This window comes from Cinclus cinclus, chromosome 23 (genome assembly GCF_963662255.1).
Source record: "Cinclus cinclus chromosome 23, bCinCin1.1, whole genome shotgun sequence".
In the NCBI taxonomy this organism is placed as follows: Eukaryota; Metazoa; Chordata; class Aves; order Passeriformes; family Cinclidae; genus Cinclus; species Cinclus cinclus.
In genome coordinates this window covers 2051206-2073984 of record NC_085068.1, presented here as the reverse complement: position 1 = coordinate 2073984, position 22779 = coordinate 2051206, and the positions used below count along the sequence as shown (strand labels likewise).

Here is a 22779-nt window from a genome sequence, read left to right as displayed (position 1 = left end):
ATGCTGCCCCTGCTGAGGTCATCGGGACGCCACTCCCGGGGTGTCACACCCCGATTTTGGGGCGCGGATTCCAATTCCCAGCATCCTCCGAGCTGTCACAGTCGCGGTTTCGGGGTGCGGACTCCAATTCCCGGCATCCTCCGGGCTGTCAGGCCCGCTTTCGGGGTGCGGACTTCAATTCCCGGCATGCCCCGCTGTTCCTGGCCCGCCCCTTCCGGCGGTGCGCGGGGCCGCGGGGCCGAGCCATGAGCTCAGGTGAGGAGCCGGCAGTGGGATCGGGAACGGGAACGGGAACGGGATGAGGGGTCGAGATCAGGGACCGGGATCCCCAAGAGCCCGGAGTCCCCCGAACCCCCAGAGCACCGCCGGTGGCTCCCGGGACCGCTCCAGCACAGGCCGGGGAGGGCAGGAGCGGTGCGGCTCCAGGACCATTTATTCCCGTTTATTCCCATGTATTCCTATTTATTCCCTTTTTTTTTTTTTGCTTTATTTTTTGGCCTTCTAAAATTTTGCTCTTTTAATTTGCCTTATAATGTTCTCGGGTTTTTTTCAATTTTGTTTTCTTCTGCTGCCCTTTTTAAATTTTGGATTTTTATTCTTCTTTTTTATATTTCTTTAATTCTCTTTATTACTCTGCTTTATTTGACTTAATTTCATTTTATTTTGCTTTTTTGCTTCCTTATTTTGCTTTCTTTTGTGGCTTGGTTTTTTACTTTCACAATTTAATTTTATATTTGGCACCATTATTTTGCTGTAGTTTTGTTTCCTAACTTTGTTTTTCTGCTTTTTAATTGTGCTTTATTTTGCTTTTTTCCTTTGCTTTGTTAGTTTTTTCACTTCATTTCTCTTTATTATTTTCCTTTTTTTATTATTTTTTATTTTCCTTTTTCTCCTTTTTTGACTCCAATTAATTCTGCTCCTATTTTTTTTCTTTTGCTTTATTTTGCTTTTTTGGTTCCGTTTCTCTTTTATTTCACTTTATTTTGCTTTTTTATTTTGTTTGATTTCTCTTTTATTTCGCTTTATTTGAATTCACTTCCCTTTTTTATTTTGCTTCACTTCCCTTTTTTATTTTGCTCCACTTCCCTTTTTATTTTGCTTTATTTCCCTTTTTTATTTTGCTTGATTTCTCATTTTTATCCCAGTTTCTTTCCTGGTTTCCCAGCCCCTCTCCCATCCCAGATCTCCATGCCCAAGCACTTCTTTACGTTGTCTCTCCTTCCTGGCTTTTGCCTTGTCCTGATTTTCCATGTCCCCACCTCCAAGGGCCTGGGTTGGCCTTGCCATCCCCATCCCATTGACCTCAGTGGTTGGAATGGAAACTTCCATGGATGGAGCTTCCTGATTTTGTGTGCAGCTACCAGCCTGTATGGATGGATGGATGGATGGATGGATGGATCCATGGATGGATCCATGGATGGTGCTGCCCCTGCCCAGGGACCATCCAGCAGGAACCACGGGAGCAGTGGGAGGTCTCCAAGCCCCCGTGGGGTTTGTTTGCTTCCAAAGAGGAGCTTGGGAAGGGCTGGGGGAGCTGCCGCAGAAGTCTCTGGGAGCAGCATTCGATTTTCCCATGTGCACCTCAGCTGGGGATAGGGCTCCAACTCGGATCCAAACCCTGGGACAAGGACCTGGCTTTCCCAGCTGATCCCCAGCCAGGTCTCTGATCCTGATCCCATCCCGGCCTTCAACTCTGCGCTCTGGAGTCCGAGGGTTCATCCCTCCTGCCAGGATGTGCAGTGGGTGTGGAAGCATCCAAAGGAGCCTCTTCCCAAATTTCCTCCCGACAGGGCAGGGCAGGGCCTGGACTTGGAGCCAGGCAGCTGCGGGGAATTCCAGGTGGGATTTTGGCCCTGCAAATCCATCATCAACGCGGGACCTTAGCTCCCGTCTTTCCCGGACAAACTGGGCTGCTGCATCCTGACCCCTCTCCGGGACTCCGGCCTGTCCTGGCCGTTCTCCTGCTCTTAATCCCTGTTTTAGCGGCGGAGAGGGAAGCAGAGAGCAGAGCTCTGTGCAAGGCTCCGGGGGAAATTCCCGGGAGCCGGAGGCGGAGAAGGTACATCCAGGAGCCCCCGCGCCGTGTTTGCCGACAAGGAGTGGCCTCGGTGCCGGGATCGCGGCGGCGGCAGCGCGGCTGCTCCGCTCCGGACCTGCCCGGGCACGGCCGCGGGGGAGCGGGGGGTGGCGGCGCTGCCGGGACCGGCCCGGCCGATCCCTTCCCGACCGATCGCACCCTGACCGATCCCATCCCCGCCGGGAGCGCTCCCGGCAGGATGCGGCGGGGTGAGTCAGTGCCGGCGCTTTTTCTCACCTGCCGGGCTTTGGGAACAGCCAGGATGGGAGCGGGAGGGGAGGAATCCCACGGGGATGGGGCTGGAATTCCCCGGGAATGGGGCTGGAATCCCACGGGTTCGGAGCCACTTGGTTCCTCTCAAGGATTTGTTGCTTTAGGGTCCAGAAAGGCCGGGATAGTTCATTCAGGGCTTCCTATTGCCCAGAGGCTCCGGGGAGGGAAATGGGCTATTTTCAGGTTGCTTGGATACTTTTCCCCCCTCCTGCACATCCCAGGAAAAGCCCTTGTGCAAGACCCCCCACCCCCTACCCCCCCCCCGCCCTGTCCTTGGGAAGGGCAGCACTCCCGGTATCCCTGAAGCTGAAATTCCTGCTTTTAGCAGAATTTGAGGCTGGCACTGGGGACAGCTGACCCCTCCCTTCCTTTGCTCCTTCGACAGCTTTTGTTTTACTGAGCCATCCCTCAGGCTCATTCCCCAGTTCCTCCCCTCCAAACTTATCCCATGGAGCGGCACTGGCTGCAGGAGCTGGAGATGGATCCCCCCACCTAAAACAGGGAATGGTTTTAATGAACAGCTTTTATCCCTGCAGAGGAGCTTTGGGGTCAGAGAGGGAGCAGCAGGAATCCAGTCAGAGCGGTTTTTCCAGTGTAAATCCTTGAGCTGCTCTCGGTGGCCTCCTGGAAAGCCAGCCCAGGCCCAGGCAAGAAATATCCACGTGTTCCAGGAGTGGGAACAGCTCTTGGATCCATGCTTGTGCCACGTGTTCCTCCCCACTGCTGCTCTGAGATCCTGGTCTTGGGAATGCTGTGACTCCTATTCCATCCTGGATTCAGGGAATGAGCAGGTTCAGTGACTCCTATTCCATCCTGGATTTAGGGAATGAGCAGGTTCAGTGATTTCTATTCCATCCTGGATTCAGGGGATGGGCAGGTTCAGCTTCAGGCATGGAGGGTGATGGTTGAGATCCCACCTGGAGGGATCCCAGGGATGATCCCGGGGGTGATCCCTGATCCCAGTTCCCAAGGCTGAGCTTTGGTGTGCAGCAGAGCCCGGCGGGAATCAGAGCATGGTTAAAACTGGGAAATGCCAATTTTTGGCTGCCAGGAGCAAACCCAGGGAGCAAACAAGGAACAAACGAGCTGGAAAAGTGGCAGGGAGAACTCACTTGGCCCCGGCCCAGCCCTGCTCCCTTCCCATGCCTGCTGAGCTGTTGGGGTAACGCCAGAAATCCTGGGGCTGCTCCTGCATCATCCCCGTGACTGTCACGTGCCCGGGAGAATGACAGGGCAGCGATCCCGGCTGGATGGGCCAGGAATCATCACCTTCTCCTGGGACTGACCCGGGATGGCATCGCCGGGAGCCCATCCCCAAGGATAGCCGGCCCCTCTGCTGACCCTTCTCCCTATTTTTTGTGGATTTGCAGACAGCAGCCGGCTGCTGGGGGCCCAGCACCCAGGCTACGGGACACTGCGGCCAGACATGGACCTGGCCCACATGGTAGGTCTGGGCTGGGGGGGTCTCCCACACTGAATCCTGTGCTTCCCTCAACCTGGGTGCTGCTTTTCCACCCCCTTGGTCTTCCCTGCCTGGGGTTTGATTACTCTGGGATTTTGGGAATTTGGAGTTTAATGATCAGTAATCAGTTTGAGCTGATTTTGTGACTGAGCAGCCGGGTGCAGGTCAGTGATTTCCCAGTGATTCCCAGTGGTTCCCAGTGATTCCCTGTGGTTCCCAGTGATTCCTAGTGGTTCCCAGTAGTTCCCAGTCATTCCCCATGGTTCTCAGTGATTCCCAGTCATTCTCAGTGGTTCCCAGTTATTCCTAGTGGTTCCCAGTAGTTCCCAGTCATTCCCCATGGTTCTCAGTGATTCCCAGTCATTCTCAGTGGTTCCCAGTGGTTCCCTCTCCTCCAGGAGGTCACGGGTTACCAGCGCAGGACGTGGCGGGTGCTGCTGTGCCACGCGGGCTCCGTGCTGAGCGCGGGGCTGCTCCTGTTGCTCTTCCACTGGAAGCCGAGCCTGGAAGTGCAGGCCAAGTGTGAGCCCTGTGCCCTGGGTCAGGCAGACTGGGTCATCATCAGGGTAAGTCCCATGGGGCCCCATCCAGCATTCCCAGGCTGGGGTTATGGAAGCCTGGGTTTAGCTTCTGTGGAGCTGGGGTTGGATTCTGTGAATCCAGGGTTAGGGGTCTATGGAGCCAGGGTTGGATTCTGTGGTTCTGGGTTTGGATTCTGCAGATCCAGGGTTGGATTCTGTGGATCCGGGTTCCCAGCAGGACCCTGGGAATGTTCTCTCTCCTTGTCCTCCTGCCAGTGTCTGGCATCTCCATCCCTCAAGCACCTGGTTTTCCAGGAATTTATCATTATTATTATTATAATTCCTAGAATTGTCCCACTCCAGGTATCATTATTCTTAAAACAACTCCACATTTCCCCCTTCCATCCCATCCTACCTGGCTTGGAATGTCTCTTCATTGTGCCCAAACCTCAGCCACCATCTGGTGCAGGTGGCCAGGCCTCTGGAAGGAGCTGGGAACGCTCCGGACACTCCCAGTTTTCCCTGCCAGCCCATCCCTGTGTTTCAGGACCGTTTTGGGCAGTGCTTCACCACCAGGGTGCTGACGGAGATGCTGGGTGAGGCCAGGTGAGCCAGGCTTTGTCCCTGCAGGGTCTGGGAGCCACTCCTGGCTCTAGGGAAGGGTGTCTGTGCCTGAGTGTCCTCTGGCTCTGGGGGACAGTGGCAGGGCAGGGGCTGATCCTGGGTGTCCCCTGGCTCTGAGGGACCATGGCTGATCCCAGTTCCCCCTGGAGCAGCCTGGAGCAACTCCCCAGGGCCCAGCAGGACCGCAGGAGCAGCGTCGCCATCACTGTGCCAGACGAGGATGAGAGCCGTGACACCGTCCAGCTCCACGACAAGGACGAGGTGGCACCAGCACCTTCCCCACTTCCAAGGCTTCTCCCTGGCCCTGGACACTCCTCTCATGCCTCATTTTCCTGTCCCTGTTCAGCAGAAGAGCATCCTGAGGTATTACCTGTTCCAGGGAATGCGCTACGTGTGGCTGGAGCGGCAGCAGGCCTTCTGCAGAGTCAGGTATTCCCAGATCCCGGCATTCCTGGCATTCCCCGCTCCCTCAGCTCCTTCAGGATCCTCCTGGATCCAGACATTCCCAGCTCCCCCAGGACCATCCTGTCCCCCTGCCTGGAGAGGAATTATTGTGTCTGACTGCAATGGGAGAGCAGCGGCTCACACTGTATGTGGAGTTTAGAGTTAAACATTAAAGAACTGCAGGATTACAAATACATCAAAAACATAAAATCTAAAATCCCGAGGCATCACCCTTGGTGCTCGATGGCCTTCAGAGCCACCCCTGGAGCCCTCAGGGCACTCCCAGGCACATGGAGCCGGCCAGGGCAGTTTGGCAGAGCCGGACACTCCAGGCACTCGGTCTGAGCCGCTTTTGTTTTCTTCCCTTGGCAGCTGTGGGCTGCAGAAAGGCTGGGGAAACAGCCAGGGGACATGGCCAGGGAGCAGGGACAGGAGACATGGCCAGGGAAGGAGGCCAGGGAACGGGGCACTGTCCCTTCCCAAAGCGTTGGGTTTGTCTTGAGCCCTTGGCCGTGCTCTGTTCTGCCATTCCCACTGTCTCTCACTCACCTTCCCTGTTCTCCTTTGCTTCCCAGTGTCCTGGATGAGGGCTGGACCTGCGCAGAGCTGCACCTGAGCCGGGCTGGGCTGCACCAGCAGGAGCACAGTGCCAGGTGGGGGCTGGCAGCTTCCTGGCAAGCAGGGATGGGGCTTTTCCAGGCAACAGGAAATCCTGGAGCTTTTCCAGGCAGCAGGAAACCCTGGAGCCTCAGCTCTCCTTCTCTCAGACCCCAACCTGACAGGCAGGATGGAATTCCTGGGGTTGGCTGCTCCGCATAACCCAGCTCCTCACAGAGGTGTGGGCAGCATGAGGGGTCCTTAGGTTGGAAATGCAGTTCTTCCCAAGGATAAAACTCCTTCCCTCTCCTTCCCCAAGGATAAAACTCCTTCTCTGTCTTTTCATAAGGATAAAATTCCTTCTCTCCTTCCCAAGGATAAAACTCCTTCCCTTTCCCAAGGTTAAAACTCCTCCCCTCTCCTTTCTTAAGGGTAAAAATCCTTCCTTTTCCTTTCCCAAGGTTAAAATTCCTTCCCTCTTCCTCCCTGTCTTTCTGCCCTGCAGGAGGAAGATCTATGGCCCCAACCTCATCGAGGTGCCTGTCAAGTCCTATGCCAGGCTCCTGGTGGAGGAGGTGAGTTCCGGGCAGAGCTTCCTTAGGGATTTTCCCAGGATGGATCCCTCCCCTACTCCCTGTCCCTGTCTGGAAGTGCTTCCCAGCCCTGGGGAAGGGAGGAGAGGATTTTGGGAGAAGGCCAAGCCATGGAGGGCACCCTTCCTGACCCTCTTGGCTGAGACAGGAGCCTGGGATCCCTAGCATCCCTGGGAGCAACATCTGTAGGGAAATCCAGGGGGAAGGAGGGTTTGGGGGATGCCAGCCCCAGGTAGGAGCCCAGGGAAAAGGAGAAGGTTCTTCTCTGAGGGCTCCTGGAGGGCTCACGATGGGCTGGGGGAAGCTTTCCCTCCTCCAAGGAGCCTGGAGAAATTCCACTCACTGGAGATCCCGTACTGGGCCAGAGGACGCTCTCCACATCCCAGGAATCTGCAAATCCTGTACTGGGCTGAGGGAAGCTCTCCCCATTTCCAGGAGTCTGGCAATCCCATACTGGGCTGGGGGAAGCTCTCCCCATTTCCAGGAGCCTGGAAATCCCATATTGGGCTGGAGGAAGTTCTCCCCATTTCCAGGAGCCTGGAAATCCCATGCTGGGCTGGAGGAAGTTCTTCCCTCTTCCAGGGAGCCTGGAAATTCCATACTGAGCTGGGAGGAAGCTCTCCCCATTTCCAGGAGCCTGGAAATCCCATGATGGGTTGAGGGAGGTTCTCCCACCCCAAGGACATGTCCCAGTGAGCTCCCAGAAGTTCTCTCTGCTCTCAAACCTGCGTTCTCTCCTCCTTGCAGGTGCTGAACCCCTTCTACATGTTCCAAGTGCTCAGCATGGTGCTGTGGGTGTGTGATGCCTATTACTACTACGCCGCCTGCATCTTCCTCATCTCCACCTTCTCACTAGGGCTGTCCCTGTACGAGACGCGCAAGGTGGGTGGGGACAGCTCCTTGGGGTCACATCCCCCAGAACCGCCCCATTTCAGGCGAGGACAGCCCTGTCCCAGCTCTCCTTGTCCTCGCTAGGCTGTTTTCAGGGGTCTTGGTTTGAAAGACAGGTGTCTGCTAAGAAAGGCAGGAGCCTCTCTTTGAAATGAAAAATGTAACCCCCCCTCCCTCCAAATTATTATAATAGGGACTCTCAGGCAAAGATATGGGAATAGAAATAACAGTCCTTTACTAGGAAAAATGAAAATAGAAATACAGTACTACAAAGAACAAACCCAAAACACTAACAGAGTTAGGATACAACCTGACACCCCATCAGTCAGTCAGGGTGTTGGTAGCAGTCCCATTAAATGGTGGCTGCACTCCTCCTGCAGTGACAGGTGTGGTTCTTCTGAAACAGTGCTCGTGTAGAAGGTTCGCTTTTCCTCTAAAAGTCTAATGATGATGTAGAAGCGTTTGGTTTTCCTCTGGAATCCAGTGGAAAAAGGCTGCTCTGATGTCCCAAATCTCAGAGTTTATGTAGGTAGGAAATGCTTGGCTCCTCCCCCTGGGTGGAGCATCTCCCAGTGGGATGATGGAATTTTATCAGCCATGCAGTGGGACTCAGTGGACCATTAACAGAAGATGTCTACTGGAGGAAGGGTGGGTTGTGGAAAAGATAAAGAACACTGCCCCACCTGGTTTAACAGATGGCCCATTAACAGATTATATCCCCCACGGAGATAAGGATCACTGCCCCACCTGGTTTGAACAGATGGTGATAGAATAACATATTTTTGTTCACAACCTATATTGCAACCCAAGACACAGTGGTTTCCCACAGTTTTTGGGTGTGTTTTGACCCCTCCCTCCCTTCCAGCAAAGCACCACGCTGCGGAACATGGCTAGGATGTCTGTGGGGGTCCAGGTGCGGCGGCCCGGCGGAGGTGAGAGCCAGGATTTGGGAGATGTGTCCGTTGGGATCCCAGCTCTGGATCAAAGGCGTGTTAGAATAGCTGGGAATAATGCTGGGACACACTGGGTTAATGTTTTTGTACATGGGAATAATGTTGGAGTACATGGGAATGATGTTATTATATAGGCGTATAATGTTATAATATATGGGAATAATGTTATATATGGGAATAATGGTGGGATTCATGGGAATAATTTTATGAGACATTGGAATAATTTTGGGGTCTAGTGAGTAAAAGATGCCTCTGCCCAAATGAAGGTGCAAACGAGACCATATTCCAAAGCCACATTTAATATGGATTTAATATAGCAGGATATTGCAGGGAACGAGAGAGAGAGATGTGGATTATAAGGATAATCCCCCGTGAATCCTTGCCCTGTCCCACCAGCCCTTTTCCTCCTGCTCTTCCTGGCACTGGGAATCCCTGGGGTTCCTCCAGAGGTTCCATTTTTCACACAGCCCAAATCCTGGCTATCCCCAGGCCTGGCATCTCCCTGCTGGGAATTATGCTCTGGATCCATTGTCCCCAGGCCTGGCATCTCCCTGCTGTAAAATTCCCACCTCCATGGAATTAACCCCTTCCTGTTCACTGCTGTACCATATCCAGTGAATTCCATCCCCAGTGCCTGGAGATGGATTAACCCCATTCCCAAACCCTAAGCAGGATTTTCCAGGTGCTGGAGATGGGTTAACCCCATTCCCCAGCCCTGAGCAGAATTGTTTTGCAGAGGAGCTGGTGGTCAGCTCAGCAGAGCTGGTTCCTGGGGACTGTATCCGTCTGCCTGCGGCTGGGGCACTGCTACCGTGCGACGTGGCACTGCTGACTGGAGAGTGCATGGTCAACGAGAGCCTGCTGACCGGTGAGAGCCCATCCCAACACCTTGGAGGGGCTGCCTAGAACAGACAATATTAAGAGGATAAAAATGGATATTTATTCAAGGCCTTCCACAGACACACCTTGGGCTGTCAGAAGCCTCTGAGGCTGCACCCGAGATGGTCACGAGTTTTTCAGCCAATTATAAATTTATTCCATTTGCATATCAGGGGTTAATCCTCCAATTACAATTTCAGGCACTGAAGTCATTAACTCCCAGTTTGTTCCCCACAATTGATTTTGTTTGTACATTTTGGAGCCTGAGGCTGTAGAGTGTCCTTGAGTTTCAGAGGAATTGTTTTGTCTGCCCAAAATGGGAGAGCAGCAGCTCTGTGGAGTTTAGAGAGATGCACTAATGCAGCACAGGATCTGAAAAATGGAAGACCTGAAATCCTAAGGCTTCACATTCCTGCGGGATTCAGCAAGAATCACCTTCCCACACCAGCTGGCTGGCTCCTGTCCCCCCTGGGTGACAGTCCCGCCTGGAATGTTCTGGACAGGGGAGAGCGTGCCAGTGATGAAGACGCCGCTGCCGGTGAGTGGGCAGGCAGGCAGCACCACGTACTGCCCTGAGGAGCACCGGCGGCACACGCTGTTCTGTGGGACACAGCTCATCCAGGCCAAGGCCTACGCAGACAGCGAGGTGCTGGCCGTGGTCACCCGCACAGGTGAGGGTGTGGGGACAGCCGTAAATCCTGCCATGAATCCCAGGATGAATCCATCCAGGGTGAATCCTGCCATGAATCCCGGGATGAATCCCTGTGCTACCCATGCCTGTCCCGCAGGGTTCTGCACGGCCAAGGGGGACCTCATCAGCTCTATCCTCTACCCCAAACCTGTGAGCTTCAAGTTCTACAAGGACGCCGTGAAGTTCGTGCTGTTCCTCGCCATCCTGGGTAGGTCTGGGCCTGGAAGCGCATCCCAGAGCAGAATTCCTTGGAATGGGATTCCATTCCAGCTCCTTGCCATGCTGTGTGTTGTAACCAGCCCGTTCTCCCCTGGCATAGCTCTAATCGGCACCTTGTACAGCATCCTCATCCTGGTTAGGAATCAGGTAGGGCTGGTGGAGTGGGAGAGCCCTCAGGGATCCACTGGGGGAGGGACGCCCACCCATCTTCCTCGTCCTCCCCTCACAGGTCCCTGTGGGACAGATCATCATCCGCGCCCTGGATCTGGTCACTGTCATCGTGCCACCGGCACTACCGGCCGCCATGACCGTGGGCACCATCTACGCCCAGAACCGGCTGAAGAAACAGGGAATCTTCTGCATCAGCCCTCCCCGGATCAACCTGTGCGGGAAGATCCGCCTGGTGTGCTTCGACAAGGTGAGCCAGGCTGGGCGGGCGGGCAGCGCCAGAGCTCGCTGGGGCTCTCCGCACCCACCACGTGCTGGCCGTGCCCACAGACCGGCACGCTGACCCAGGAGGGGCTGGACGTGTGGGGTGTGGTACCCCTGGAGCAGCAGCGCTTCCTGCCCATGGTGCACAAGCCTCGCTGCCTCCCCTCTGGAGCCCTGCTCTACGCCCTGGCCACGTGCCACGCCGTGTCACCGCTGCGGGGACAGCTCATCGGGGACCCTGTGGACCTCAAAATGCTGGAATCCACCGGCTGGGTGAGGCGGGAGCTGGGGGGCCTGAAAGGGAGGTGGTGGTGGGAGTTTCGGTGGTTCCGGACCCTGCACGGGTGGATGAGCTCAGCACTGTTTTGACCTCTTGGTTTCAGCGCCTGGAGATGATGGAGGAGGAGGAGGGGGAGCTCCCGGCCTTCCAGCAGTTCGAGATGAAGGTCTTGGCTGTGGTGAAACCTCCGCCAGAGGAAGAGCAGCCCCAGGACAGGGTAATTCTATGGAACAGCTCCCTGTACTCCTGCCTCCTGGAGGGATTCCTGCCTCCTGGAGGAATTCCTGCCTTGTGGAGGGATTCCTGCCTCCTGGAGGAATTCCTGCCTGGCCCTGACCCAGCCTGCTCTCCACAGAGACACCAGGCCCCTGTGGGGATCCTGCGGCGTTTCCCATTCTCCTCCTCCCTCCAGAGGATGAGTGTCCTGGTCAAGCTGCCCGGGGAGGCCTCGGCCCACGCCTACGTCAAGGGCGCCCCAGAGATGGTGGCCAGTCTGTGCAGGAAGGAAACTGGTTTGTACTGGGAGGTGGACTTACCCCCAGTCCCACTGGCTGCACCCCTGAGGCTCATCCCACAGGGAATTACCGTCAGGAATGACGTGTGGCAGCTCCCAAAGACTTTGGGATTGCTCCAGCCACAGGAGGGAAAGGAAACGGAGCCAGCAGATGGGGAATGGTGTTGGGGGCTTCCCCCAGCCCAGTATGGGATTTCCAGGCTCCTTGAGGTGTTGAGAGCTTCCCCCAGCCCAGTATGGGATTTCCAGGCTCCTTGAGGTGTTGAGAGCTTCCCCCAGCCCAGTATGGGATTTCCAGGCTCCTCAGGGTGGGGAAACATCCCCCAGCCCAATATGGATTTCCAGGCTCCCAGAACAGTTCCAGAACTTCCCCTAGCCCATCCTGGGGTCTGCAGGCTCACAGAGGAACAGCTGCTTGTCAGCACCCAAACCCCAGAGCTCCATGTCCCCTCTGCAGGGCCAGGGTTTCCTCAGGAGCTTTCTGGCCTCACTTTTCCAGTGCCCCCGGATTTCTCCCAGATGCTCCGGCACTACACCTCCGACGGCTTCCGGGTCCTGGCTCTGGCCTACAAAGCCCTGGGCTCGGTGGCCACTTTTGAGGAGGCCTTGCAGCTGCCCAGGTTGGTGGCAGTCTCCCTCTCTCATTTCCCAGGATGCTCTGCAGGGAATTCAACCCTAATCCATATGGAGGGAATTCCTGGCTGAGTCCCTGATGGATTTTAGCTGTTTCCAGCCCTTGATCCTTGGTGGTGGAGGTGAAGAAAGGCTCCTTGTTTCCCACCAGGGACTCCGTGGAGAGTGGCTTGAACTTCCTGGGGTTCCTGGTGATGAAGAATGTCCTGAAGCCAGAGTCTGCCCCAGTGATCCAGCTGCTGCGCAGTGCCAACATCCGCCCCGTCATGGTCACAGGTGAGCCCAGGAGGCAGCGGCACCTGGGGCTCGGGGAGGGACAGCACACAGGCAGTCCTGGGCAGTGTGCAGCAGGAGAGGGCTTTTCCACCAGCAACCCCATCAGAAACCCCACCAGGAACCCCAGCAGGGATCCCACTTGGAATCCCATCAGAAACCCCACCAAGAATCCCACCAAGAACCCCACCAGGATTCCCATCAGAAACCCCACCAGGATCTCCACCAGGAATCTGTGCCTGAAGCAGCCTTGGGGCACCAGGAGAATTTCTGGATCCTGGCTCTGTGCATCCCTGCCCTCAGGATCTTCTGATGGGCTCAGGCATGGATGTTTTTTGGGTGGAACAACTCATTCTTCTGCTGTCCATCCCCTAAATATTGCTACATTTGAATCCCAAATTCCATGTCTGATGCAGGGGGTGTGTAGTCACCCCTGGATGTTTTCCAGACAGGAGAACAGGGGCTGAATCCACATTTCTTTGGGGCAGGGCAGGCAGGAGTTTCTGGAGAAAAGAAGGAAGCAAAGCCACCACATGGCTGTGGTGGCCGGGAGAGGGGACACGGCAGCTTTGAGCTGTTCCTCTTGGCCTGGAAATCCCAAAACCTCCTTCCTGATGCCCCGCATGTCCCTGGCAGGGGACAACATGCTGACAGCCCTGAACGTGGCACGGGGGTGCTGCATGGTGGAGCCCAGGGAGCGTGTGATCTTCGTCACGGCCTCACCACCTGGCCACGACAAACCCGCCACCCTCAAGTTCGTCCTGGCTGAGCACTCCCAGGGTGAGGAGCAGCCTGAGGTGAGAGCCCAGCACATCTTTGGGGAGCCTGGACTGTAGGGCTGGGTTTTTTGTGGAATCCCAGAATTCCAGAAGGATTTGGGTTGGAGGAACCATAAAGCTCCCCCCGTCCCATGGGCAGGGATGCTTTTACCATCCCAGGGTGCTCTGAGTCCTGTTCAGCCTGGCCCAGACACTGCCAGGGATCCAGGAGCAGCCACAGCTTCTCTGGGCACCATGTGCCAGGGCCTGCACACCTTCCCAGGGTGGAATTTCTTCCCAGTATCTAAAAAATGGAGTCCCTCAAATCCAGCTTTCTCTGAAGTCCTGGGAATCCCAGATTCCCAGTATGGGTTGGGTTTGAATGGGACCTCAGAGGTCATCCAGTTCCACTGTACCAGGGTGCTCAAACCTGGCCCTGAGCCCTCCCAGGGATGGGAAGGTCTTTTCCAGCCTCGTTACCCTTGGAGGCAGTCAAGACTGTGATCCTGCTCCTCATAAATCCATCCTCTGTGAGAGGTTCTGCTGCTCCTGCCTTTCCCTGGGGCACATCCAGGGATCCAGGCTGGAATGGCAGCTCCAAACACCTCCCCATGGATTCTGCCAGGTCCTGCTCCAGGCTGGCATGGAGGGCTGGGTCCCACACCCCAAACAACTGGGAACTGGGACTTCAGGAAGCCATTCCTGCTGCTCTGGGTCTGGCATGGACCCAGCCCTGTGACCCAAACAGCCCCATTGGGAACTGGGGTTTTGGGGAGCCATTCCAACTGCTCCAGGTCTGGCATGGATCCAGCCCCACACCCCAAACAGCCCCATTGGGAACTGGGATTTTGGGAAGCCATTCCCACTGCTCTGGGAAGGTCCTGGCTGCTCCAGGCACTCTGCAGGGATTGGGGCTGCAGAGCCGGAGCTGTTTTCCTGCAGGGCTTGCAGCAGAGGGACAGCTCCTCCATCCCAGCCCAGCACTGCCACCTGGCCCTCAACGGGAAATCCTTCCAGGTGGTGTGCGAGCACTTCTCCGACCTCCTGCCCCGGGTGAGTCCAGCAGGGGAACCCCGGGTAGGCAGGGGAATGTTCCTGAGGGATTGGGAACCTTCCCAAGGGATTGGGAACCTTCCATCAACTCGACCTCTCTGGGATTTCCCACTGCAGCCTCACAGCTCCAAACCAGAGCTCCCTGCAGGAGTTCTTTGGCTGATGTGAGATTCCCTGTTCCCTGCTGGGGATTCCTAATCCCTGCTGGCCATTCTCTTTTCTCTGCTGGTCATTCCCTATTCCCTGGTGGCCATTCCCAGTTCCCTCCTGGCCATTCCCAGTGCTCTGCTGACCATTCCCTGTTCCCTGCTGGCCATTCCCAGTTCCCTCCTGGCCATTCCCAGTGCCCTGCTGGCCATTCCCAGTGCCCTGCTGGCCATTCCCAGCACCCAGCTGGGAATGCCTCTTTCTCTGATGGATTCTCCCACCCTTGCCAGATCCTGCTCCGGGCTACCGTGTTTGCCCGCATGCTGCCTGAGCAGAAGACCCAGCTGGTGAGCAGCCTGCAGGAGCTCAAGTAAGGCCCAGGGAATGGATCCAGGGGAAGAATCCTGGAATTATGGGATGGGTTGCATTGGGAGACACCTCAGACATCACCTGGTGGCACCCATGCCACTGGCAGGGACTCTGCCACTGGGTCATTCCAGCTGGGAATGGGGCATCCACAGCTTCCCTGGGCCCAGCCAGGGCTTCTCCCCATTCCCTGAGCAATGTGGGATCCCTTTCCCATTCCCTGAGCAATGTGGGATCCCTTCCCCGCAGTTACTGTGTGGGGATGTGCGGGGACGGTGCCAACGACTGCGGAGCGCTGCGGGCAGCCGACGTCGGCATCTCCCTGTCTGAGGCCGAGGCGTCGGTGGCCTCACCCTTCACCTCCCGCGTGGCCACCATCGAATGTGTGCCCAGGGTGATCCGGTGAGCGGGGTAATCCCGGGAATGCCACTGTCCCCTTGGGATTGCTCCCTGGGGAGGGGTGGCTGGTGGTGACGCTGTGTCCATCCCCCCAGGGAGGGCCGGTGCTCCTTGGTCACCTCCTTCGGGGTCTTCAAGTACATGGCCCTGTACAGCCTGGTCCAGTTTGTGTCCGTGCTCCTGCTCTATACTGTGAGTCACACTCCAAATCCCTGCTTTTCTCAGGAATTCTTGGGCTACCGACGCCTTATGAGGCTACCTGAAACAGAACCCAGATAAAAACCCAGACAAAATTAGGGGAATAAAAAGCACTTGTATTTACTGAAGGGCCTTCAGGTACATTTTGGGCAGATGAAGACCCCCAGGGCTTCACCCAAAAATGGACCGGGTCACAGGTTTTCATACTTTGTAAGTTTGGTTCATTTGCATAGTAGGGGTTAATCGTCCAATTACAGCTTCAGGTAATGAAGCTATTTAGCTTTTAGCTATTAAATGAAGTCATCTACCCCAAGTTTGCCACCCCAACTCCCTTTTGTTTCCATTTCTCGGGGCCTGAGGCAGTGAGGTGTCCTTGATTCCCAGCCCAGAGAGGAATTGCTGTGTGTGACCAAAATGGGAGAGCAGCAGCTGCCACTGCGTGTGGAGTTTAGAGTTCTACACTACAGAACTGCAGGATTACAAAGACATGGAAATAGAAAAGCTGAAATCCTGAGGCATCATTCCCAGCTGGGTCTGAGCCTGTCCCTTCCCTCCTGCCCAGATCAACACCAACCTGAGCGATTTCCAGTTCCTGTTCTTTGACCTGGTCATCACCACCACGGTGGCCGTGCTGATGGGGCGCACAGGGCCAGCGCCGGCGCTGGGCTTGCAGCGGCCACAGGGAGCCCTGATCAGTGGGCTGGTGCTGGGCAGCCTTCTGCTGCAGACAGCCCTGCTCATCGCCGTGCAGGTCCTCAGCTACTTCATCACTGTCTCACAGAGCTGGTGAGGGCCCCAAATCCAGGTATTCCAGGGCTAGAAAAGATCATAGAGTCCAAGCATCCACCCCTGTTCACCGCTAAACCCCATATGCCACGTCCGCAGGTCTTTTGGGCACTTCCAGGGGTGATGATTGCACACTCCCCTGGATAGGCTGTTCCAGTGCTTTGCAGCCCTTCCTGTGAGGAAATCTTTCCCAATATCCCATCTGAACCTGCCCTGGGATCCTGGGGCTTTGGTGATGGGGACAGCGCCGAGGTTGTGGCAGAGCCCGGGGTTTGTCCTGGGATTTGGGATCTGGCAGCAGACAGGAATGTCCACAGCTGGAAGGGATCATGCAGTCCTGCCCCTGACCCTGCACAGACACCCCAACAATCCTACCCTGTCCAAAGGCTCCTGGAGCTCTGGCAGCCTTGGGACCGTGCCCATGCCCTGGGCAGCCTGGGCAGTGCCCAGCACCCTCTGACAAAGAGCCTTTCCTGATCTCCAGCCTAAACCCCCCTGGCCCAGCTCCCATTCCCAAGGGATCTATTCCTGGTCCCAGACCAGAGATTGGAGAGCTGCCCCTGCTCTTCCCAAAGATGTAACTGTGATGGAGAATGAGGGGTGATGTGCAGACCCCACCTTGGCCTCTCCTGCTGATCCTGTCCCCTGTCCCCCTGGCCCAGGTACGTCCCTCTGAACAGCACGGTGACAGCACCCCAGAACCTGCCCAACTATGAGAACACTGTCCTGTTCTGCATCAGCGGCTTCCAGTACCTCATCCTGGCCGTGGCCATGTCCAAGGGCTACCCCTTCCGCGAGCCGCTCTACACAAACGGTGAGGACACGGGGACACAGGTGAGGACACGGGGACACAGGTGAGGACATGGGGACACCGAGAGCCACTGGCCCCCCCTCCTCCCGCCCCTCACCCCGACCCCTCTGCATCCTGGAGAAGGGAGCAGTGTTCTTCTGAAGCATTAGTAGTGGTGAAGACGGGCCTGGTCTTCCTCTGGAATCCAGTGGAAAAAGGCTGCTCTGATGTCCCAAATCTCAGAGTTTATTTAGGTAGGAAATTCTTGGCTCCTCCCCCTGGGTGGAGCATCTCCCAATGGGATGACATAATTTTATCAGCCATGCAGTGGGACTCAGTGGACCATTAACAGAAGATGTCTACTGGAGGAAGGGTGGGTTGTGGAAAAGATAAAGAACACTGCCCCACCTGGTTTAACAGCTGGTGATAAATACACACTGCTGGTTACATCCTGCATTGCAGCCTAAGACACCCTCTCGCCCCCAGTGCTCTTCCTGCTCGTCCTTGTCCTGCTCTTTGGCCTGATGGTCTGGCTCACCCTGTACCCGCTGGGCTTTCCCAAATCCCTGCTGAAGCTCCAGCCCATCGAGGATTTCAATTTCAAGCTCCTCCTCTTGGGCATCGCAGCCCTCAACTTCTTTGCTGCCTTTGTGCTGGAGGTGGGTCAGGGGGGCTTTGGGACGGGGCAGCCCCCTGGAGCTTCCCCAGGTGGGCAAGGCGCTCTCTTTTCCTCCCCCAACCCCATTTCCCTTTTGGCTCTGGCCCCAGACTGCCCTGGATCACGGCTTGCTTGGCTGCTTCCGAAGGCTGCGCCGGAAAAAAGCCTCCAAGAAGCTTTTCAAGAGGCTGGAGAAGGAGCTGAGCCAGCAGCAGCCAGCCTGGCCACCCCTGGACCAGCCCCTGTTTGCCACACCCAGGATGTCCCTGGCCGTGAGATAGCAGTGCCAGCTGTGCCCTCTGCCCCAGCCCTCAGATGCTTCCTTTATTTATTTATCCCAGAAAAAGCAGGGGTGTGGTGGGTAGGATCCCTCGGCATCACAGATGTGAATCCCATGTCCATGGTGACCCCATGGCCACAATGATCCTGTGGTCTTACTGATCCCATGGTCACAGTAATCCCACAGCCATGCTGATCCCATGGCCACGCTGATCCTGTGGCCACATTGATCCCACAGCCGTGGTGATCCTACAGCCTCACTGATCCCGTGACCATAGTGGTCACACAGCCACACTGATCCTGTGGCCACGCTGATCCTGTGGCCACAGCCCAGAGGAGCCGGTGGTGGAGGAGGAAGGAGTGAGAAGATCCCAAGGAAGAGGAGGATCCAGCCCTGCTCTTCCTGCATGATTCCCCCCACTCCCACGCTGGCCACCATGGCCAGCTGGGCCTGTCGTGGCCGGCCCAGGCCACCAGGAAGGAGGTCCCTGATGTCCCCAGCACCCCCAGCTGTTTCACTGTGATGCCCCAGTCCCCTCTAGATGTGTAGGGAGTTTACAGTCCCCATTCCCGGCTTGCCAGGGCTGCTGCTCCATCCCCAGCATCTGGGCCCCTTCTCCACTTGGAATGCTCGGGCAGAGCACCTCTGCTGTGGGATGGGACCTCTGTAGCATTACAGACCCCACAAAATCTCTATTTTTTAACTCCTTCCCCCACGCCTCGGGCCGTGTCAGCTGTCGGGAAGGTGGCAGCGCCACTCGCGGGTTCCGGCCGGGGCCGTCACGGGTCTGGATCAATAAATTAACACTTATTTTCTTGTCTGCTGGTCCGTGCTGCCTGCTGGGATGGATTGGGGTGAGTATCTGTGGAGTACAAAGAGGTTTCAGGGTCACCTCGTTCCCAGCCAGGCTGAGAAATGCTCGGCTCAATGCTCGAAAGCAGGGACTGGAGCCAGGGATGACTCCACTGGGATTCCTGCAGCCCAAACCGAGCTGAACAGCCTCTCTCCAGCTGGAATTTCCTAGAAAATAACAATACTCGCTGGAAATGCCCAGGTGTCCTAGCCAAGACTCGGAAACCTCGTTCCTTCCACCGAGGAGAAGCTGGGAGCTGGAGACGCCGCATCCCAAAGGCGAAGAGTAGCCCGCGGGGGAGGGTCTGTGCTCCCCGCGCCCCCCTCCCGGCGTTTTCCAGTTACCTCCCAGCATCCCGGGCTGGTTCCTGCAGGGATTCCTGCCATGGAAAGTCTGAGCCCCCTCTGAGCGCCGGCGGCGCCTCTCTGCCCTCGGGAGCTGGGGATTAGGTCAGGAAATGAGGCACAGGCAGAGGTAAGAGGTTTCCTGAAGGCTGCAGTTGTTAACCCCGGCTTCCCGAGCGGGAAAATCCCTCCACGCTCAGAGCCCTCGCAGAGTTTTGCCCGTTCCTGGCGGTTTTCAAAGCAGAAGCACCCGGGAGCCGTTTCCCTTTGGAATTTCCGCTGCGCTCCGGGGTGTTTGGCTTGGATGGGTCGGGAGGGTGTTCCCAGCCCCGGGGGGTGTCGTAAAGTTCATTTAATTATTGACAGGCAGCTCCCGCCCCTGGATGGAGGTGAACAGCGCTGGGGCGAAGATAATGCTGCGGTTGGGGGCCGGCAGAAACTCGATGGGAGCAGCTGAGGTGGTTTTGGGGTCCTTTGGGTGGTATTATCCATCCTTCAGCCTGGGAACTGAGGTGGTTTTGGGGTCCTTTGGTTTTATCCATCCTTCAGCCTGGAAAACCAAAGAGGAGGGGGGAGCACCTTCCAGTCATGTCTGCCTCTCATCCTGCTCTGAAAATCCCTTTTTTTCCTGCGTTTTGCAGCTCTCAGACCCTGTCCTGGTGTTCAGCCCTCGGCACAACCCCGAGTGAGCTGCTTGGAGTCCAAATCCCATGGGAGAAAATCTGTGCTCACCGCCATTCTCATCTCCAGAAACTTTCTCCCGCCATCCCAGCGCCCTCCCTCTGCTCCTTTCCTAGGTTTTCAGCCCAAACCTACAGAATCCACCCCCCCGCCCCCAGCTCTGGTTCTGTGTCCATGCCGAGCTCGGGGTGTTTTGGGATCATCCCGATCCCGCCGGGATCCTCCTGAACGCGGCAGGAGCAGGGAAAGGGGCCCCGTGCCCGTGTGGGAAAAGCGGGATTTGGGTCCTTATCCCTCTCTATCCCGGGATAAATGCCCTACAGGGCTGGAGCATCCTCACTGCTGGGTGTGGGGGGGATCAGGATCCACCCCTGGTTCGGGAGGGGGGCTGTGAACCCAGGATCCCAGATTTTAGGGGTACGGTGATTTTTTTTTTTTCCAGGCGCTAACAGATTTTTTTTTTTTCTGAGGTGGCAGAAAAATCCCCTGAGCTGCTCATTCCATCACTCCCTCCCTCCCTTCAGCCTCAGAAAGCCCCGCTCCGCACGGGATCCTCCCCCCGCCTCGCTTTTCCATGGATTCAAAACTCATCCCACCTAGAAAAAAAAATCCAGAAACAATAATGCACCCTTGTCCCCGGCGGGCCTGGCAGGGGTGCATTCTCCTGGGTGATTATTTGTGGTTGTTTGGGGTTTTTCCCGGTTTTCCCCCGCCCAGGCAGCGCGGGAGGAGGAAGGGGCCGGCTCAGGTGTGACTTTAGGACCCAGCGGATCCCCTGTGCTGGAGGTAGGAGGTTTTTCGGATTTATTGGGTTTTTTACTCTCATTTCAAGAGTTTTGGGGAAGCAGAGAGAGGCGACCCGAGGCGGTGGGCGAGGGCAGAGCCGGCACTCACTGGTAAGGACCAGACGAGGGAAACCCCCCAATTCCCAGGAATTCCGGGGATCCCCCCAGCAGCCAACGGGATTGAACCCCCATTTTGGGGGCTTTGTGAAATCACCTTAAAAACTCCATCGGTGGGGAGCTTGGAAAAGTTGTTCTCAACTTTTTAACCTCACAAAGCCAGACCACCTTGATTTTTGGGGTGCTGAAGGAGCGGCAGCCAGGGAGGGAGGGGACCCTTCTTTGAGGCCTCACAGTTGTTGGAGATTTTTAACCACTTCCAAAAAGTCTAAAAATACTCCAAAGCCTGGAGGAAGCCGTAGATTTGTTGGTTGTTTTTTTGTTTGTTTGGTTGGTTTGTTTTTTTTTTTTTCTTTCTTTTCATCCTGGAAAAAGATTGTAGAAAAAGGATCTTTTATTCTGATTTATTTTGGGGAACGGGCCCCTGAGGAAAATGATGTATGAAAATGGGGATGGGGGCACCGAATTCTTTACCTCTGATCGAGGGCCACAAAAATTGGAATCCTTTCATATTCCCTTTGTTCTCCCACTCTTTGACAACGGGAGAGCTTAAAAAAAAAGAAAGAAAGAAAGAAAAAAAGAAAGAAAGGAAAAGAAAATAAAGGAAAAGGAAATGGGGGGGGGAGAAAGCTGGGGGAGGGGGGAAAGGCTGGGGGAAGAAGGTGGGGTTTAGCAGAATGAAAGGGACTGTGGTGTTCTTTCTGCGGGGTTGATTGTTCCCAGATGTGCAGTTGCAAAAACATCTGGCGCGGTGGGAGCCGCCGGACCCTTGCACGGAGGGAGCAGAGCCAAGGGAAGGGAAGGGAAGGGAAGGGAAGGGAAGGGAAGGGAAGGGAAGGGAAGGGAAGGGAAGGGAAGGGAAGGGAAGGGAAGGGAAGGGAAGGGAAGGGAAGGGAAGGGAAGGGAAGGGAAGGGAAGGGAAGGGAAGGGAAGGGAAGGGAAGGGAAGGGAAGGGAAGGGAAGGGAAGGGAAGGGAAGGGAAGGGAAGGGAAGGGAAGGGACCACGGGGCCCTCCGCTCCGGCAGGGAGTGGCCCAAGCAGGGGAGGGTGGGGGAGGGGGGAGAGATGGGGTGGAGGCAGCTTCATCCCCTCCTCGGTGGCCTTGGGTGAAGGGGGGACATCGTGGGGACATCAGCGTCCCTCTGGGATCTCTGTCGGGAGCAGCCGCTGGCATCACCATCAGGGCAGACATGACCCAACTGTCCCCATGGTGCAGCCAAACCCTTCGAGCTCTGGCCAAGACTTGGGGGAAATACAGGGAACTGGAGCTCGGGAGAACATTTGCAGGCTGGAAATGGGGCTGGCAGGGAGGGAATTCCAGAGCCGGGTCCTTGTGAGGGCGGGAGGATGGTGGGGGATGGCTCCGGAGGTGGTGTCTGTCTGCCCATCCCCCATCCATCCATCCATCCATCCATCCATCCATCCATCCATCCATCATCCATCCATTGCTCATCTGTCATCCATCCATCCATCCATCCATCCATCCATCATCCATCCATTGCTCATCTGTCATCCATCCATCCATCCATCCATCCATCCATCCATCCATCCATCCATCCATCCATCCATCATCCTTCCCTCCTTCCCTCCCTGCTGTTAAGCTGAATCCAGATGATGTGGACCCTCAGAATGCCAGTGTTGTCATTCCACAGGATCCCTGCAGAGCCACCAGAGCTCGGGGTGGTCACCCCCGTCCCCTCTGGCCCCCCTGGTGCTGTGCCAGATCCAAGGTCTGCCAGCTCGACAAAGCCGCAGGAGGCACCACTGATCCTGCTCATCCCCCATCCCTTTTATCCCGGGACACTTCCAGGCTGGCTCAGTGTTCATCTGGGGCCTCCTGGGGGCAGGTGGCAGGCAAGCAGGACATGTCCCACCACGGAGAGCTGGGCTGAGGCCAACTTCATGAATTCCCAAATCTGGGAAGGGTCAACATTCCCAGTGGCTCCAGTCCTAGGAATGGGGAGGTTCCTATGGGATGGGCTGTGGTGGGGAAAGGGCCTTGTTCGGTGGGGCTGCAGGAGGTGGTGGAAAGGATGAGGCAGCCAGAAGGATTCTGGGGACAGGTCAATGGAATTGGTGCAGGACAAGGTCCCTGGAAGGTGCCTTTAGTGACCTGGGTGGCTAGAAAATATAACTACAGTGATGGAGCGGGATGGGATCCCTGGAGGATCCCACCCTCCAGAGCTACTGTGGTCAATCCCCCTGACT

The 22779-nt window shown here is 56.2% G+C and overlaps 1 protein-coding gene across 14 annotated transcripts; it reads left to right on the top strand.

The window, feature by feature from the left end:
• The first annotated feature begins 232 nt into the window (after positions 1-232).
• Positions 233-19137, top strand: ATP13A2 (ATPase cation transporting 13A2). Of its 14 annotated transcripts, none has more exons than XM_062507436.1 (29): positions 233-255; positions 3721-3794; positions 4211-4378; positions 4881-4939; positions 5110-5218; positions 5310-5386; positions 5977-6054; positions 6504-6573; positions 7339-7473; positions 8348-8414; positions 9172-9303; positions 9818-9985; positions 10103-10213; positions 10325-10371; positions 10454-10642; positions 10723-10929; positions 11040-11153; positions 11292-11448; positions 11950-12070; positions 12235-12359; positions 12993-13153; positions 14057-14167; positions 14605-14684; positions 14930-15082; positions 15175-15271; positions 15840-16063; positions 16726-16877; positions 17340-17512; positions 17622-19137. In XM_062507436.1, exons 1-29 carry the CDS (start codon positions 246-248, stop codon positions 17790-17792), a joined length of 3540 nt encoding a protein of 1179 aa, XP_062363420.1. In that variant the 5' UTR covers positions 233-245; the 3' UTR covers positions 17793-19137. The 14 variants fall into 14 exon arrangements, 13 of the variants coding, with proteins under 13 accessions (XP_062363420.1, XP_062363430.1, XP_062363417.1 ...); XM_062507435.1 differs by having other exon boundaries at positions 246-255; positions 5095-5218; positions 5304-5386; XM_062507446.1 differs by lacking the exon at positions 14057-14167 and having other exon boundaries at positions 5095-5218; positions 5304-5386.
• The last annotated feature ends 3642 nt before the right edge of the window (positions 19138-22779 follow it).